The following is a 16,937-nucleotide window of genomic DNA, read 5'->3' on the forward strand; positions in this document are numbered from 1 at the left end:
ATGGTAGTATAGTAAGGCTTTTTCTCTTAAAAGACGACATAGTATAGTAAGGCTTTTTTCTCTTAAAAGACGACATAGTATAGTAAGGCTTTTTGGCTTCAAAAACGACATAGTATAGTAAGGCTTTTTTTCGTCAAAAAACGACATAGTATAGTAAGGCTTTTTTTTCGTCAAAAAACGACATAGTATAGTAAGGCTTTTTTTCGTCAAAAATCGACATAGCATAGTAAGGCTTTTTTTCGTCAAAAAACGACATAGTATAGTAAGGCTTTTTTTCGTCAAAAAACGACATAGTATAGTAAGGCTTTTATTCGTCAAAAAACGACATAGTATAGTAAGGCTTTTTTTGTCAAAAAACGACATACTATAGTAAGGCTTTTTTTTCGTCAAAAAACGACAAAGTATAGTAAGGCTTTTATTCGTCAAAAAACGACATAGTATAGTAAGGCTTTTTTTCGTCAAAAAACGACATAGTATAGTAAGGCTTTTTTCGGCAAAAAACGACATAGTATAGTAAGGCTTTTTTTCGTCAAAAAACGACATACTATAGTAAGGCTTTTTTTCGTCAAAAAACGACATAGTATAGTAAGGCTTTTTTTGTCAAAAAACGACATACTATAGTAAGGCTTTTTTTTCGTCAAAAAACGACATAGTATAGTAAGGCTTTTTTTCGTCAAAAACGACATAGTATAGTAAGGCTTTTTTCGTCAAAAACGACATAGTATAGTGAGGCTTTTTTCGTCAAAAAACGACATAGTATAGTAAGGCTTTTTTTCGTCAAAAAACGACATACTATAGTAAGGCTTTTTTTGTCAAAAAACGACATACTATACTATAGTATGTCGTTTTTTGACAAAAAAAGCCTTACTATAGTATGTCGTTTTTTGACGAAAAAAAGCCTTACTATACTATGTCGTTTTTTGACGAAAAAAGCCTTACTATACTATGTCGTTTTTTGACGAAAAAAAGCCTTACTATAGTAACTATAGTAAGGCTTTTTTTCGTCAAAAAACAACATAGTATAGTAAGGCTTTTATTCGTCAAAAAACGGCATAGTATAGTAAGGCTTTTTTTCGTCAAAAAACGACATAGTATAGTAAGGCTTTTTTCGTCAAAAAACGACATAGTATAGTAAGGCTTTTTGGCTTCAAAAACGACATAGTATAGTAAGGCTTTTTTTTCGTCAAAAAACGACATAGTATAGTAAGGCTTTTTTTTCGTCAAAAAACGACATAGTATAGTAAGGCTTTTTTTTCGTCAAAAAACGACATAGTATAGTAAGGCTTTTTTTTCGTCAAAAAACGACATAGTATAGTAAGGCTTTTATTCGTCAAAAAACGACATAGTATAGTAAGGCTTTTTTTCGTCAAAAAACAACATAGTATAGTAAGGCTTTTTTCGGCAAAAAACGACATAGTATAGTAAGGCTTTTTTTCGTCAAAAAACGACATACTATAGTAAGGCTTTTTTTCGTCAAAAAACAACATAGTATAGTAAGGCTTTTATTCGTCAAAAAACGGCATAGTATAGTAAGGCTTTTTTTGTCAAAAAACAACCTACTATAGTAAGGCTTTTTTTCGTCAAAAAACAACATAGTATAGTAAGGCTTTTATTCGTCAAAAAACGACATACTATAGTAAGGCTTTTTTTCGTCAAAAAACGACATAGTATAGTAAGGCTTTTTTTGTCAAAAAACGACATACTATAGTAAGGCTTTTTTTTTCGTCAAAAAACGACATAGTATAGTAAGGCTTTTATTCGTCAAAAAACGACATAGTATAGTAAGGCTTTTTTTCGTCAAAAACGACATAGTATAGTAAGGCTTTTTTCGTCAAAAAACGACATAGTATAGTAAGGCTTTTTTCGTCAAAAAACGACATAGTATAGTAAGGCTTTTTGGCTTCAAAAACGACATAGTATAGTAAGGCTTTTTTTTCGTCAAAAAACGACATAGTATAGTAAGGCTTTTATTCGTCAAAAACGACATAGTATAGTAAGGCTTTTTTTCGTCAAAAAACGACATAGTATAGTAAGGCTTTTTTCGTCAAAAAACGACATAGTATAGTAAGGCTTTTTTTCGTCAAAAAACGACATAGTATAGTAAGGCTTTTTTTCTTCAGAAAACGACATAGTATAGTAAGGCTTTTTTTCGTCAAAAAACAACATACTATAGTAAGGCTTTTTTTTCGTCAAAAAACAACATAGTATAGTAAGGCTTTTTTTTCGTCAAAAAACGACATAGTATAGTAAGGCTTTTTGGCTTCAAAAACGACATAGTATAGTAAGGCTTTTTTTCCTCAAAAACGACATAGTATAGTAAGGCTTTTATTCGTCAAAAAACGACATAGTATAGTGAGGCTTTTATTCGTCAAAAAACGACATAGTATAGTAAGGCTTTTTTTCGTCAAAAAACTACATACTATAGTAAGGCTTTTTTTCGTCAAAAAACGACATAGTATAGTAAGGCTTTTTTTGTCAAAAAACGACATACTATAGTAAGGCTTTTTTTCGTCAAAAAACGACATAGTATAGTAAGGCTTTTATTCGTCAAAAAACGACATAGTATAGTGAGGCTTTTATTCGTCAAAAAACGACATAGTATAGTAAGGCTTTTTTCGTCAAAAAACGACATAGTATAGTAAGGCTTTTTTTCGTCAAAAAACGACATAGTATAGTAAGGCTTTTTTTCGTCAAAAAACGACATACTATAGTAAGGCTTTTTTTGTCAAAAAACGACATACTATAGTAAGGCTTTTTTTTCGTCAAGAAACGACACAGTATAGTAAGGCTTTTATTCGTCAAAAAACGACATAGTATAGTAAGGCTTTTTTTCGTCAAAAAACGACATAGTATAGTAAGGCTTTTTTCGGCAAAAAACGACATAGTATAGTAAGGCTTTTTTTCGTCAAAAAACGACATACTATAGTAAGGCTTTTTTTCGTCAAAAAACGACATAGTATAGTAAGGCTTTTTTTGTCAAAAAACGACATACTATAGTAAGGCTTTTTTTTTCGTCAAAAAACGACATAGTATAGTAAGGCTTTTATTCGTCAAAAAACGACATAGTATAGTAAGGCTTTTTTTCGTCAAAAACGACATAGTATAGTAAGGCTTTTTTCGTCAAAAAACGACATAGTATAGTAAGGCTTTTTTCGTCAAAAAACGACATAGTATAGTAAGGCTTTTTGGCTTCAAAAACGACATAGTATAGTAAGGCTTTTTTTTCGTCAAAAAACGACATAGTATAGTAAGGCTTTTATTCGTCAAAAACGACATAGTATAGTAAGGCTTTTTTTCGTCAAAAAACGACATAGTATAGTAAGGCTTTTTTCGGCAAAAAACGACATAGTATAGTAAGGCTTTTTTTCGTCAAAAAACTACATACTATAGTAAGGCTTTTTTTCGTCAAAAAACGACATAGTATAGTAAGGCTTTTATTCGTCAAAAAACGACATAGTATAGTAAGGCTTTTTTTGTCAAAAAACGACATAGTATAGTAAGGCTTTTTTCCCTCAAAAACGACATAGTATAGTAAGGCTTTTTTGTCAAAAAACGACATAGTATAGTAAGGCTTTTTTTGTCAAAAAACGACATACTATAGTAAGGCTTTTTTTCGTCAAAAAACGACATAGTATAGTAAGGCTTTTATTCGTCAAAAAACGACATAGTATAGTAAGGCTTTTATTCGTCAAAAAACGACATAGTATAGTGAGGCTTTTTTTCGTCAAAAAACGACATAGTATAGTAAGGCTTTTTTTCTTAAAAAACGACATAGTATAGTAAGGCTTTTTATCTTAAAAAAACGACATAGTATAGTAAGGCTTTTTTTCGTCAAAAAACGACATAGTATAGTAAGGCTTTTTTTCGTCAAAAAACGACATAGTATAGTAAGGCTTTTTTTCGTCAAAAAACGACATAGTATAGTAAGGCTTTTTTCGGCAAAAAACGACATAGTATAGTAAGGCTTTTTTTCGTCAAAAAACGACATACTATAGTAAGGCTTTTTTTCGTCAAAAAACGACATAGTATAGTAAGGCTTTTTTTGTCAAAAAACGACATACTATAGTAAGGCTTTTTTTTCGTCAAAAAACGACATAGTATAGTAAGGCTTTTATTCGTCAAAAAACGACATAGTATAGTAAGGCTTTTTTTCGTCAAAAACGACATAGTATAGTAAGGCTTTTTTCGTCAAAAAACGACATAGTATAGTAAGGCTTTTTTCGTCAAAAAACGACATAGTATAGTAAGGCTTTTTGGCTTCAAAAACGACATAGTATAGTAAGGCTTTTTTTCGTCAAAAAACGACATAGTATAGTAAGGCTTTTTTCGTCAAAAAACGACATAGTATAGTAAGGCTTTTTGGCTTCAAAAATGACATAGTATAGTAAGGCTTTTTTTCGTCAAAAAACGACATAGTATAGTAAGGCTTTTTTTCATCAAAAAACGACATAGTATAGTAAGGCTTTTTGGCTTCAAAAACGACATAGTATAGTAAGGCTTTTTTTCTTAAAAAACGACATAGTATAGTAAGGCTTTTTTTCGTCAAAAACGACATAGTATAGTAAGGCTTTTATTCGTCAAAAAACGACATAGTATAGTAAGGCTTTTATTCGTCAAAAAACGACATAGTATAGTAAGGCTTTTTTTTCGTCAAAAAACGACATAGTATAGTAAGGCTTTTTGGCTTCAAAAACGACATAGTATAGTAAGGCTTTTTGGCTTCAAAAACGACATAGTATAGTAAGGCTTTTTTTCTTAAAAAACGACATAGTATAGTAAGGCTTTTTTTCGTCAAAAACGACATAGTATAGTAAGGCTTTTTGGCTTCAAAAACGACATAGTATAGTAAGGCTTTTTGGCTTCAAAAACGACATAGTATAGTAAGGCTTTTTTTCTTAAAAAACGACATAGTATAGTAAGGCTTTTTTTCGTCAAAAACGACATAGTATAGTAAGGCTTTTTTTCTTAAAAAACGACATAGTATAGTAAGGCTTTTTATCTTAAAAAAACGACATAGTATAGTAAGGCATTTTTTCGTCAAAAAACGACATAGTATAGTAAGGCTTTTTTCGTCAAAAAACGACATAGTATAGTAAGGCTTTTTATCTTAAAAAAACGACATAGTATAGTAAGGCATTTTTTCGTCAAAAAACGACATAGTATAGTAAGGCTTTTTTCGTCAAAAAACGACATAGTATAGTAAGGCTTTTTTTCGTCAAAAAACGACATAGTATAGTAAGGCTTTTATTCGTCAAAAAACGACATAGTATAGTAAGGCTTTTTTTTCGTCAAAAAACGACATACTATAGTAAGGCTTTTTTTCGTCAACAAACGACATAGTATAGTAAGGCTTTTTTTCGTCAAAAAACGACATAGTATAGTAAGGCTTATTTCTAAAGGATAAAATAAAAAAGGCCATGTATTGTAAGGCTTTTATTTATTTAAAAAAAATGACCATGTATTATATTGTGCCTTTATCCAAGAGTCTCCGGCGCCCCAGTGAGCGGAGGCTGACACGGTCGTGCTTTTGGACGCATCGCGCAGATGCAGGCGGACGACTTTGCCGGATGGCAAGTCCTCACTGATCTGTAAGTCTTATTGTCGTCGACATCATCACTTTGGTCACGTGACCTTTTTGTCATTCACGGCGTCCAGTCGGGAAGAGCTTGCTGACCGGACGCAGGAGCAGTTGGGACAGATGCGCGTCGCCACCGCCTTCGTCTTGCCAGGTTGAAAACTGTGTCGCCACTGTAAAAAAAAGAAAAAAAATAAGTTGTCATCTTGGGCAGTGTTGACAAATCCTTGTCTTTGTGTCACGAAAGATGCATTGGACAAGGTGAAAGAGGAGAAGGAGGAGAAGAACGGGGTGCAGGTGACCCACCGACAAGTCAAGGACTCCTCGCCTCACCCCGTGACAGCCGTGGGTTTGAGCTGAGTCCCCGTCATTCGGCAGACCCGGATGTGGACAAGGGTGACTGGCAGAATAACATCACAATGTGGTTCTTTCAGAGCCGGTGGTTGTGGTGGGGAAATGCCAACTGCTGCTGCAAAAAAAATGCGAAATTGAAAAATGTTTAAAGTTATTTTTTAGTAAAAAGTAATTTATCATATGTCACATGTGTATCCCCTTATTCTTATGTTCCTATGTCGGGGGAGTCACCAAGAGTAAGGTTTGCTCTGCTTTGTAAACTCACCTAACTTTTCCCACTTGAAGGTACAATAAAGTACTAAGTATGATCTAGGAGTGAAAAGAGACTAAACAACAAATACTACTACCTAATCCTGTAGAGTGTTGGTCCAGTGGATAAGTCATCAGCCTCCCACATCTGTGGTTGTTGGTTCAAATCCCAGCACCTGCAAAGATTTTCCCAATATTATTCAGGTAAATGAAAGAGGTAAAAGTACAAATACTACCACTTACCCTCAGAGGGTGGTGGCCCAGTGGTTAAGTCATCAGTCTCCCACATCTGTGGTTGTTGGTTCAAATCCCAGCGCCTGCAAATATTTTCCCAATATTATTCGGGTAAACGAAAGAGATTAAAGTATAAGTACTACCACTTTCTCTCACATGGTGGTGGCCCAGTGGTTAAGTCATCAGCCTCCCACATCTGTGGATGTTGGTTCAAATCCCAGCACCTGCAAAGATTTTCCCAATATTATTCAGGTAAATGAATGAGATAAAAGTATAAGTACTACCACTTTCTCTCACAGGGTGGTGGCCCAGTGGTTAAGTCATCAGTCTCCCAAATCTGTGGTTGTTGGTTCAAATCCCAGCGCCTGCAAATATTTTCCCAATATTATTCAGGTAAACGAAAGAGATAAAAGTATAAGTTCTACACCTTTCTCTCACATGGTGGTGGCCCAGTGGTTAAGTCATCAACCTCCCACATCTGTGGTTGTTGGTTCAAATCCCAGCACCTGCAAAGATTTTCCCAATATTATTCAGGTAAATGAATGAGATAAAAGTATAAGTACTACCACTTTCTCTCACATGGTGGTGGCCCAGTGGTTAAGTCATCAGCCTCCCACATCTGTGGTTGTTGGTTCAAATCCCAGCACCTGCAAAGATTTTCCCAATATTATTCAGGTAAATGAATGAGATAAAAGTATAAGTACTACCACTTTCTCTCACAGGGTGGTGGCCCAGTGGTTAAGTGATCAGTCTCCCACATCTGTGGTTGTTGGTTCAAATCCCAGCACCTGCAAAGATTTTCCCAATATTATTCAGTTAAAAGAATAAGTTCTAATGTCTAAGTGTTTAAGTGTATAAGTATTGAGTGGTGGATGAAGCATTTTGTCCAAAAAATGACTAAGTGTTTCACCCCATTTCCTTGGATAAAACGTTTCAACACCTATGTATAAGTGGGGCACGAGTTGGTGTAGTGGGTTGCACACTCGCCTTTGCACCGAGAGAACGTGAGTTCGCTTCCCGGTGTCGGCGGTTCACTGACCAAGCAAGCGGTCGAGGGTCGGCCGAAGGCCGACCCGAGAACGCCTTTCGCACGGACAGGTCCATCAAGTGTCTTCCGAACTGCCGAAGGCAGTTCGGAATATAACCTTTTGCTGAAAAGTATGACTAAGTGTTTAATATAAATTAAAAAGATTTTTCTTTTTTTTTCTTCTTGTTCCATCTACCAATTCTTCTTTCCAAGTATTTTCAGCCAAACGACGGCAGCGGGAATCGAACCCAGGTCTCCCACACGGGAGTCCAGTGAACTAACCTCTGCGCCAACCAAGTGGCTACACTTTCCTTAGTAATCATTTGAGTTTCTTGACAAGAAGTGCACAGAAATAACTAAGGGAAAATGTGTCTCGACTGGGATTCGAACCCAGGTCTCCCAGACGAGAGCCAGGTGACTTAACCACTAGGCCACAATTTGGCTACACTAACCTTTGTCATCATTTGAAGTTCTTGACTACAAATACACAGAAACAACTAAGTGAAACTGTGTCACAACCGGGGAAGCGTTTACCTTTTGCATTGTAAGTTGTTGCTTTATTATTGAGGCCAAGTCAGCCACCTGGTGAAAACAACATTCTACATCACCGCCATCTGCAGGTGAGTCTAAGGAAAAACAAAAGAAAACAAATATTTTCTGCACAGTAACATGATTGTCTCTTTTGAACTTACTTTTTTATCTTCAGGTGTCCTCGCTCTCCACAGTTTGGGAACCCTTTTCGTTGGAAGACCGCCCATCCCACAAGTCATCCATTTTTGCCTTTTTCAATAATCTGAAAAAATAAAAATAAAAGTTGACAGCAAAGTATCTCTTGTTCTATTATGTGACCTTGACTTTTATATATAATAAATATAAATATAAAAAAAAAAAAAAAAATATATATATATATATATATATATATATATATATATATATATATATATATATATATATATATATATATATATATATATATATATATATATATATATATATATATATATATATATATATATATATATATATATATATTTTTTTTTTTTTAAGGGGATGTGGATATCTATGCACACGCACTATGATCGCTGCAACAAAGTTAAAAGCTTACTATACATCAGGGGTAGGGAACCTATGGCTCGGGAGCCATATGTGGCTCTTTTGATGGGTGTATATGGCTCTCCGCCTTTTTAAATCATATTTTCTTCTCCATTACTCTTCTGAATGCATTGACACTCACTGATAAGCAACAGTGAAAAATGTTCTCAAAAGAATTCAGACTTTTTCTTTACTCTCAAAGTAGTGAAATGAATAATACATGCTCACATTTTCATGTATTTTTACTTATAAATTCTGAGTATGGCTCTCAAGGAACGATGTTTGAAAATATGAATTGTTTATGGCTCTTTTCGTCAAAAAGGTTCCCGATCCCTATATATATATATATACATATATCAATAAATCAAGTCGTCAGATAGCACCAATATTACTGGAGAGTGCCTTTCCACAATTAGGATTTTCGACAAATGGTCTAAAAGGAATTTCGAATTCGACAAGTCACCATTGATCTGTCTGCTTTTCTGTCCTTGTGCGATCTTTGAAACGATTAAAAAACACTAAACGCAATTCGATTTGGAGATATTATGACTGCAAGTGGAACTATATCTTCATAGAAGTGTGCAATGTAGAAAACGGGATCATTTCTTACCTTGGCGGCATGCGTCGAGTACACAAAAATCAGCCAACGTAAAAAAAACACAACTTCTGGTGGACTTCTGTTCATATCCTTTCACAAACGTGTCATCTTTGGAGCTGATCCAAATCAAGCCGTTTAGATCAAGCGATTAAAAACCTGAAAAGACGTTTACAAACAAAACAAAACATACAAGTCCGCGAAAACCGTTTTCCCCCCGTGTCTTTTCCGGTCTGTTCCACTTCCGGCTCACTAATGTGACGTCATGTCCGGGGAACGCCCTCGACTTTTTTCTTTTTTTTTTAAATATAATAGTTTGAAATGAAAGCCCATTCTTATGGGATGCTCCACCTATATATCAAATCAAAAACCTTTATTGTCACCATACACTATGTATCATGAATGTGTATTATTTGTTTCTATGTTTGTGTAGTCAAGACTTTCCAATAATGACAAAGTAATTGGTATCCACTTCATGGTGTAGTGGTTAACTCATCAGGCTATCATGTGGACAGTTGGGGTTCAAATCCTAGTTGTGAAACATTTTCCCTTATTCATTTCTATGTATGTGTAGTCAAGACTTAACAATAATGACCAACTAATTTGGTACCCATTCATGGTGTAGTGGTTAACTCACTGGACTTCCATGTGGGCAATTGGGGTTCAAATCCCAGGCGGGAATCATTTCCCCTTATTTATTTCTATGTATGTGTAGTCAAGACTTTCTACTTAAGACAAAATCAATTAAGGCTCCTTCATGGTGTAGTGGTTAACTCACTTGACTACCATGTGAGCAGTTGGGAATTATTTTTCCCTTAAATAAAAATCAACTGTGTGTAGTCAAGATTTCCAATAATCTCTAACCGAAGTGTGGCCACTTTTTAAAGAAAAAAAACCTTCCTATACTATACATCTATTATAGACTTCTTTAGCAAATTTCATGCTGCTAAATGAAACTGTGTTTGCAAGCTGAATTTTTTAAAGCGACAATTAATTTGGCTTCCGTCTAATGACGCAAAAATGAAGCAATTTCCCATAAGGAGGCACGGTTGCGTTTTCCTTAACCTTGGCATGTCCAGCGTCTCATTAGCAAGAGAGCGGGAATATCGGCGCTTAATGACGGGGGCGTCCTCCTCCGATGGTGATGAGATGGGGGAGGAAGGGACAAGCCCATTAAAACTCTCACTGCCCTTGTGGACGCTCACAAGGAAAAGGGAGATTAAGGATAGGATGAAGAAGAAGAAGAGCGATGAAGGTCAACAAGGAGTTGAGTTCAGTCGTGTTATTTCATCAAACATCGACTTGGATTGGACAAAAATATTGTCCGCAAAAACACATTCGTGTTTGTCAAGGGGCAAAAAAATGCAGAGTTCGAATGCAGACATTCCTAAAAATGAAGTTCAAGGATCAGTCAAATCAACTCAGCAGGGGTCCACACATCACCACAGTACAGCTAATGAGGGGTCACACTCAGTGTGTGTGTATGTGCAAATATGGATGTGAGCCAACAGGGAGTCAAGCAGGTGTTTTGATTAAACACCTTCCTAACACCATGTCTGCAGGATAGCCCGCGGGGGAGACAAAGTTCAGTCAAAACTTTTCATTCTTAAAAGTCCAACCATCCTTCCAGGAGGTGTCTTGGCATCAAGCCCAGCTGACTTTGTGCAGAAAATTGCAGAGCCATTTAAAAAAAAAGGCCAGCTCCAAGAAAAATGGCCACTTTTGGGTGTCTTTTAAAAGCAAAGGCCTTTGAGACTTTTTAGTGGGTCAACTAATATTAGAGATGATTGTACAATATATGGCCGCGTGAAATTGGCTTTGGGGGCTGAGGGGTTGGGAAATGTTCCATGATGCTCAAAAAAGGGTCGAAAATATACAAAAAAGCCAAGATGAAAATGTATTTTTGGGTACTGACCATAAATTGTGCAAAAATTAGACATTTGTATTGGAGAAAAAATGGCTAAATTAAAGCAAAAGAGGGAAAAAGAACCTTTCGTCATGGGGGCGAAAAGTGTCTATTTTAGTGGCTGTGTGAATATTTGGACACTGAGGCAAAGCCATGTCCTTGTTCTTTATTAAAGGGCGGTGTAACATTGGAAATACACATTACACATTTTGATATACGTTCCCCACAGGAGCGGAAGACTGATTGCTATAGTAGTGATGGCAATAAAACGTAAAATCATCTTAGAAAAGTAAAAGATAAACAAATGTTAAGTTATATATTCATATCTATATACCAATATATGTACTGTATATACAGAGGTACCCTGACATATGAGCCTAACTCAAGTCATTACATAAATGTATCCTATGTCAAATAACTAAATTAATTCGCTTCAGACCTCATTGATTCACTAAAATAGGGCGATATTGTTTTTAGTGAATGTTGCACAAAGTATAAAACAATAAAAAAAAGAAAAGTGATGTTAATAACCTCATAAGTCAAGGTACTACTGTATCAGTATTTAAAAAAGACAGAGAGGTTAACTTGTTAAATGCTTATTAAGCGTTTCTTCCTGGTTTGTCCCAGTGGTTAGTCAGTGTCTTGTGTTTTTATTGCACTGAAAACTGAGAGGCGACCTCTCAAAATACACTGTCGGTGGTCACTGTTTTTATTATTTTTTGCTTCTTCAAACCTCCGACTCCAGGCTGGAGACCCTCCCCCAGGGTTTTGGCACAAACGGACTGTTCACCCGGCGCGCCACCAACACCTGCCGACGTTCCCTACCCGTCGATACTGGTTTATCCCGCTCGGCCCCAAACATACTGTTCTGGTAGGCCACGGGTCTGGCGGCGGGGTGGTCCGGGCAGTGGGTGGCGCACGGGAACAGGTGGCACATGTTTTTGGGGCTATCGTAGAACTGGCACGGAGACGGCGCCACATAGACTGGCATATCCGAGTAAGAGTTCAGATAGGTGGAGTAGTGTCTGTGCACCAACGTGGAGGAAGAACGGCGTAGGGCGGCAGGGTTCTGCAAGATGGCCTCCCGGTACGATGGCAGCCGAGTGGGGTCGGTGTACTTGAGTTTCTGCTTGTAAGGGTAGGAACCCATATGGGCCGGGTCTAGATAGGCGGGCTCGGCAGCCAGAGAGTGGCAGGCAAGATTGTGGCCCAGGCTGCCGTAAAGCTTGTGGGACTTGGCGTTAGCCGGTACCACTACCCGTGGGAATAGGTCGGGCATATCCGCCCTGGGCGACGTCGAAGTGGAGGGTTTGGTTTCATCCACCTGCCGGAAGCGTTCGTTGTTCCATGTGGCTTTGAGGAAAGAGGCTCTACGGTTGAGTTTATCCTTCCCCAGCAGGGGTACGTCATCCATCTCGGGTTCAAGGTAAGACTTCATGCAAGAGTTGCAGCTGGCGGCAGCAGTCGGGTAGTGTCCCTGTGTGGCGCAAGGGTAGTGTCCCGGGACTGGATCTGGGCCGTGGTTTTTCATCAGCTGGTTGGCCCTGAGTTCAGCCAGGCAGGATCGCGGTTCGTCGTAGTCGCCCCTCGATCTGGGTTCTGGGACGTCAAACACGTAGCTGCGCCTACGTCGCCCCCCACAGTCGGGAGGGTAGCTCAGCTTCCTTCTCAAGGGGGGCTTATGCTCAACGTAGACATTGGGCACGTGGATTTCCCGGTAGGTGATGAAGGGGGATGCCAAGTGCCGGGTGGGATTCTCTACATAGAGACGACCAGGGTGGTGAGGTTGGGTGGTGGGCGACACATCGGGCATGGCCAGGTGGGGGCTACTCAAGCTGGAAATGGGTAGAGTCCTCTCTAAGAGGTTGTTGCGGGCCGGCAGTGTATAACGCATAGGGCTGGGCCTAGTAACAACCCGCGGTTTGTCCAAGAGCGGTTGAGCGGCGCCGTCCGCGTAGTGGATGGGGTAAGTCGGGGTTCGACTCCTAACCGGGTAGGGCGAGTGGTTGTCGGTAATACTGGAGATGTAAGGTAGGCGGCAGTGTGCCATGTCTGCGCCTGTGGATACGCGAGCTGGGTGGCCGACACGGTTGGTGTCGGCGGCTCGTCGATTCCAACTCTCTAGGGTCTTGGTGGCGCTGTCCAGGGAGTTCTCAACTCGGGCGGAGGACACCATGTCCTTGGCGGTTTTGAGCATTTTTAGCATGTTAGCCTGCGAGTAGTTGCTGGTGAGGTCGGGACTTTGGATGCTGCCGTTGCGATCGGTCTGTTCCACACCGTTGAAGCAACTATATATACCCTGCAAACACATAAAATCACACAACTTTTATAGCATTTTAGTTTGATCTTACATATGCAGTTATATCCAATCTGGTTGTCTAGTAGAATAAACTACTCACAAGTTATTGTGACTTGACTGCCACCTGTATGAGTTTGACTATGAAACCAATTCAGCATCCGATTTAAGCTCGGCAAGGCAAGATATATCACGTCCCCGACGTGTTGTAAAAAGTAGCTGTACTAAGCGTTGAAAAGCAGGCAAACACTTTGGTAAAAGTGAGACAAAAATGACAAAAACGATGCCGTCAAATGCTGATGGTTGCATTTCTTCATATGAGCTTCTTACTGCCTGGCGCATAAACCCATTGGCGTACACAAGCGTACGTTTGTTAATAGGGCAATTTAAATGCAGGTGCTGCCGGATCACAAGCGCCTGCAATATTTCAGTTCAAGTTATTTTATTGCTTGCATCTGGCTTTATTCCACTTTGTTTTTTTTTTGTTTTTTTTCGTAGCTTGTTTGGCCTGCTGTCAACTGCACTGCGACGCTTCCTATGAAAGGTTATCACACATTTCATTTTACACAGTAAAGGGGACAGACCAAGAGTTTTTTGGTGCCTCTAACACAAAGAGATCGTATATTTAGAGTGCTTTTGAGACTTTCTAACACAGGGGTGGGCAAACTTTTCGACTCGGGGGCTACATTTACTTTAAAAATTTGACATATGGGCCGGGTCAGCACAAGATACGATACATGTAAAAAAGTGCATCCGTTAACAGTACATATGAAACATAAACAGAAAAAAAAGACTAAACTATTAACGTACTCATCACTCATCATTAAAGGAAAAAGTATAAAGTACAAAGTAAAGTAAGAAGGAATGTATTAAGAAATATTAAAATGTAACTTAAAAATATATACCCTGCTGATGGCCAAGAGGAAGTCAAGGCGTTCGGATTTTCGCACCGAGTGTCGCAGCTTCCAGTAGAGTAGGTGCTCCCAGGCAAACACTAGCAAGCTTAAACCCATGGCCACCAAAAGCATGTAGAAGACACCCGCCATATTGTCAATGTCCAGCTTGCTGCTCATCACTTCCTTCTTCTCATTGCGGCAGATGCCCGTCAGCCACACTGTTTGCAGCTTCTGAGTGTCACCTGACACAAAAGACAAAATTACCATCAGTATTTGTTAAATACACTCAAATTCTTCATACATTTTGCAGCATTCCCCATCTTACCATCGGCTAGGAACTGAAGCAGGGCGAGGTCAATGGGTCTTTTCCATCGAGAGTCCTTCTGCAACGCGATGCCATACCCGGTGGTGGCGAAGACTTTACCGCTTCCGATAGTCACCAGTTTACAGCCCTCGTCTTTTCCCGCCATGTAATTAAGCACGGCAGCGTCGTAGATGAAGGCATCCAGCTTTCTGAAATGGGAAAAAATGGTGATGTTGATTGCGTTTTTTTGTGTTCCGTGCTGGTCCTGACGCTTACCCGGTCTTGAGGCTGTTAAGAGCGTCCTCGACCCCTTTTTGGTTGTACTTGACCATGTGGGAGTGCATTTCTGGGTAGTTGCTGCGGATGTTTCGTTCTGTGCTGCCGTTGGGAACTGTGCCGAAGCGGAATGGGGGGTACTGCTCTTGAGGTTTCTGGAACTATAAAGGCAGAAGTTGGACAGATTGGGGTTTTAATGTAGAGTTCCAAGATTAGGTTTAGGTTTTAAATAAGGGTTTATTTGAAAACTATGGGTTAGTGTTTAAGGTCAGGGCCATGATGACGTATAACAGTTAGTCAGGGGGAGAAATAATGTTTTGAAATTTGTCTGTATTGAATGTTAAGGAGTTCAAGCTAATATTAAGAGTTTGGCAGCCTCCATTAGAGTTTCTAGGTGGGGTTAGTTATCTAAGAGTGAGAATTTCAAGTCAGTTATTCAAAATTTTGGCTGAAGATGATGTTATTGTTTCAAATTAGGCTTCAAGCCAATATTTGCATTCCAAATTAATGGTTTAAAATGCAACATATTGTTTAAAATCAAGGTTTTAGTTACAAATTAGGGCTTAAAAATAGAATTAACTTGTCAAAGTATGATTTTCAAAGCCAGAGTACCAATACGTTGTCCCAGAAAATGAAAGTCACTTGGACAAAGATTATATATCGGGCAATATAACCAAAAAAAAAAGTCTGTATGACAAAGCAGTTGACCTAAAAAGGTGAGTGTTTGTTATCCCCTCCGGGGGCTTCTTTCTTTTCTCTCTATTGTCACACAAAGTGACTCTACAAATATTTCGATGACAGTTTCTCTATGGCTGTGTATTTGCTCCTCAGGGAGTAGCTCATCATGAGCACAATCCCATACAAGGTCACATTTGCATATTTTACACCTGCAAACACCACACGGTAAGGCGGGGGTACAGTGTTATGGCTTGTACATCTGGACAAACAGCCGTTCGCCTCACATCCAGAATTGGAAGAAAAAAACGTTGCCATAATACCGAGGTACACTACCTTTTTGTCACTCAGTCCGGAAACGGTGTCAATGTACTGCTCCTGGATCATAAAAGCGGCCAAATTGGCCGTGTAGGACGCCAGAAAGATGACAGCGAAGAAAGCCCACACCAGCACCATGATCTTACTGGTGGTCCCCTTGGGATTCTCGATTGGCACAGAGTTGTTGAACACGATTCCCCAAAGGAGCCACACCGACTTGCCGATGGTGAAGGTTGGACCACCGGGGTCTGCGGATGAAATGGCTGCATTTTAACAATAGATAAACAACCCGAGGAAAGGTTAAGGCCAGCATGATGGGTGTACTTTCTCTATTCAATATTAGAATGATAAAAATATACATTGATAGTTTGCGAGTACAGTTCAGTTGTATTTAACTTTAACTACAATTACGTCTTTTGATTGTAAAATATATTTTCATAGTTTTGTGTCCTGTATGATAATACTTATTCCTAATCCATTTAGATGAGCAATTTTTAATTCTGTTGCAGTGCTTTTTTAAAACTCATTTTCTGATATTAATGGTAGTGTACGTCTAATTTACTTCTAAATGTACACTGTTTTAATTTAGGTAATTCCATTTGTACTAGGACAGTAAAACCATTAAGCATCTGTGTTTGAGGACAGTCAGCGCCGACATGAAAGTCCATTTCTTATCTATTGATTTTTTCCTACGTTTGCTTGATGACTTGAGGAGGACGATGAGAAGGACGACCCACCTTTCGCTGTGACTAGGCTGCGGTTGTAGCCCACCGGACTGCAGTATTCAAAGACAAACACGGTAATGGCGACCACGGTCAGACACATGACGAACATCATTACCCACACGGCGGGACTATACGGCTCTGTAAGGGCAAAACCAAAATAAACATCAGTGTTACAATAAATGAAACTATTAAATGATGGAAAAACTCTAAAGACTAAACTATATTTTTCTGACCTAAGAAGGCAGACGGCGAGACGGTCCCGTTACTCCTAGCCACCATGACGCTGATCCCCGTCTCCACAAACGGTACCGAGAAGTCGATAATCTCAGAACGTTCTTCATTTATGGTCAGCGAACCGATGGCCATGTCTGCACGCTTGTAGAACACCTGTAGGAAATTTTGCTCTTTTCATGGA

At 38.8% G+C, this 16,937-nt stretch overlaps 1 protein-coding gene and 2 long non-coding RNA genes across 24 annotated transcripts in view; 1 reads left to right on the forward strand and 2 right to left on the reverse strand.

Moving 5' to 3' along the window:
• Window positions 1-5,374: 5,374 nt before the first annotated feature.
• On the forward strand, window positions 5,375-6,237 carry LOC144209060 (uncharacterized). Its single transcript, XR_013328966.1, has 3 exons — window positions 5,375-5,588; window positions 5,656-5,729; window positions 5,823-6,237. It is a non-coding gene; the product is annotated as an uncharacterized LOC144209060 (long non-coding RNA).
• LOC144209061 (uncharacterized) lies at window positions 5,421-9,364 on the reverse strand. Of its 21 annotated transcripts, none has more exons than XR_013328983.1 (11): window positions 9,142-9,364; window positions 8,132-8,232; window positions 7,974-8,065; window positions 6,992-7,200; window positions 6,851-6,918; window positions 6,710-6,777; window positions 6,569-6,636; window positions 6,422-6,495; window positions 6,277-6,354; window positions 5,882-6,044; window positions 5,421-5,748 (listed from the first exon to the last, which is right to left on the reverse strand). It is a non-coding gene; the product is annotated as an uncharacterized LOC144209061 (long non-coding RNA). The 21 variants fall into 21 exon arrangements; XR_013328978.1 differs by having other exon boundaries at window positions 6,840-6,918; XR_013328980.1 differs by having other exon boundaries at window positions 6,694-6,777; window positions 6,840-6,918.
• A 1,819-nt stretch (window positions 9,365-11,183) lies between these two features.
• Window positions 11,184-16,937, reverse strand: part of grin2ca (glutamate receptor, ionotropic, N-methyl D-aspartate 2Ca) — a 34,502-nt gene continuing 28,748 nt past the window's right edge. For both annotated transcript variants that reach the window (XM_077735071.1, XM_077735072.1), the window contains exons 7-13: window positions 16,756-16,909; window positions 16,535-16,660; window positions 15,816-16,045; window positions 14,805-14,965; window positions 14,550-14,737; window positions 14,234-14,466; window positions 11,184-13,331 (exon numbers count right to left, since the gene is read on the reverse strand). In XM_077735071.1, coding sequence (XP_077591197.1) covers window positions 11,760-13,331; window positions 14,234-14,466; window positions 14,550-14,737; window positions 14,805-14,965; window positions 15,816-16,045; window positions 16,535-16,660; window positions 16,756-16,909 — 2,664 coding nt within the window. In that variant the 3' untranslated portion in view covers window positions 11,184-11,759. The remainder of the gene's footprint in view (window positions 13,332-14,233; window positions 14,467-14,549; window positions 14,738-14,804; window positions 14,966-15,815; window positions 16,046-16,534; window positions 16,661-16,755; window positions 16,910-16,937) is intronic.

This window comes from Stigmatopora nigra, chromosome 15, assembly GCF_051989575.1.
Source record: "Stigmatopora nigra isolate UIUO_SnigA chromosome 15, RoL_Snig_1.1, whole genome shotgun sequence".
Taxonomy (NCBI): domain Eukaryota; kingdom Metazoa; phylum Chordata; class Actinopteri; order Syngnathiformes; family Syngnathidae; genus Stigmatopora; species Stigmatopora nigra.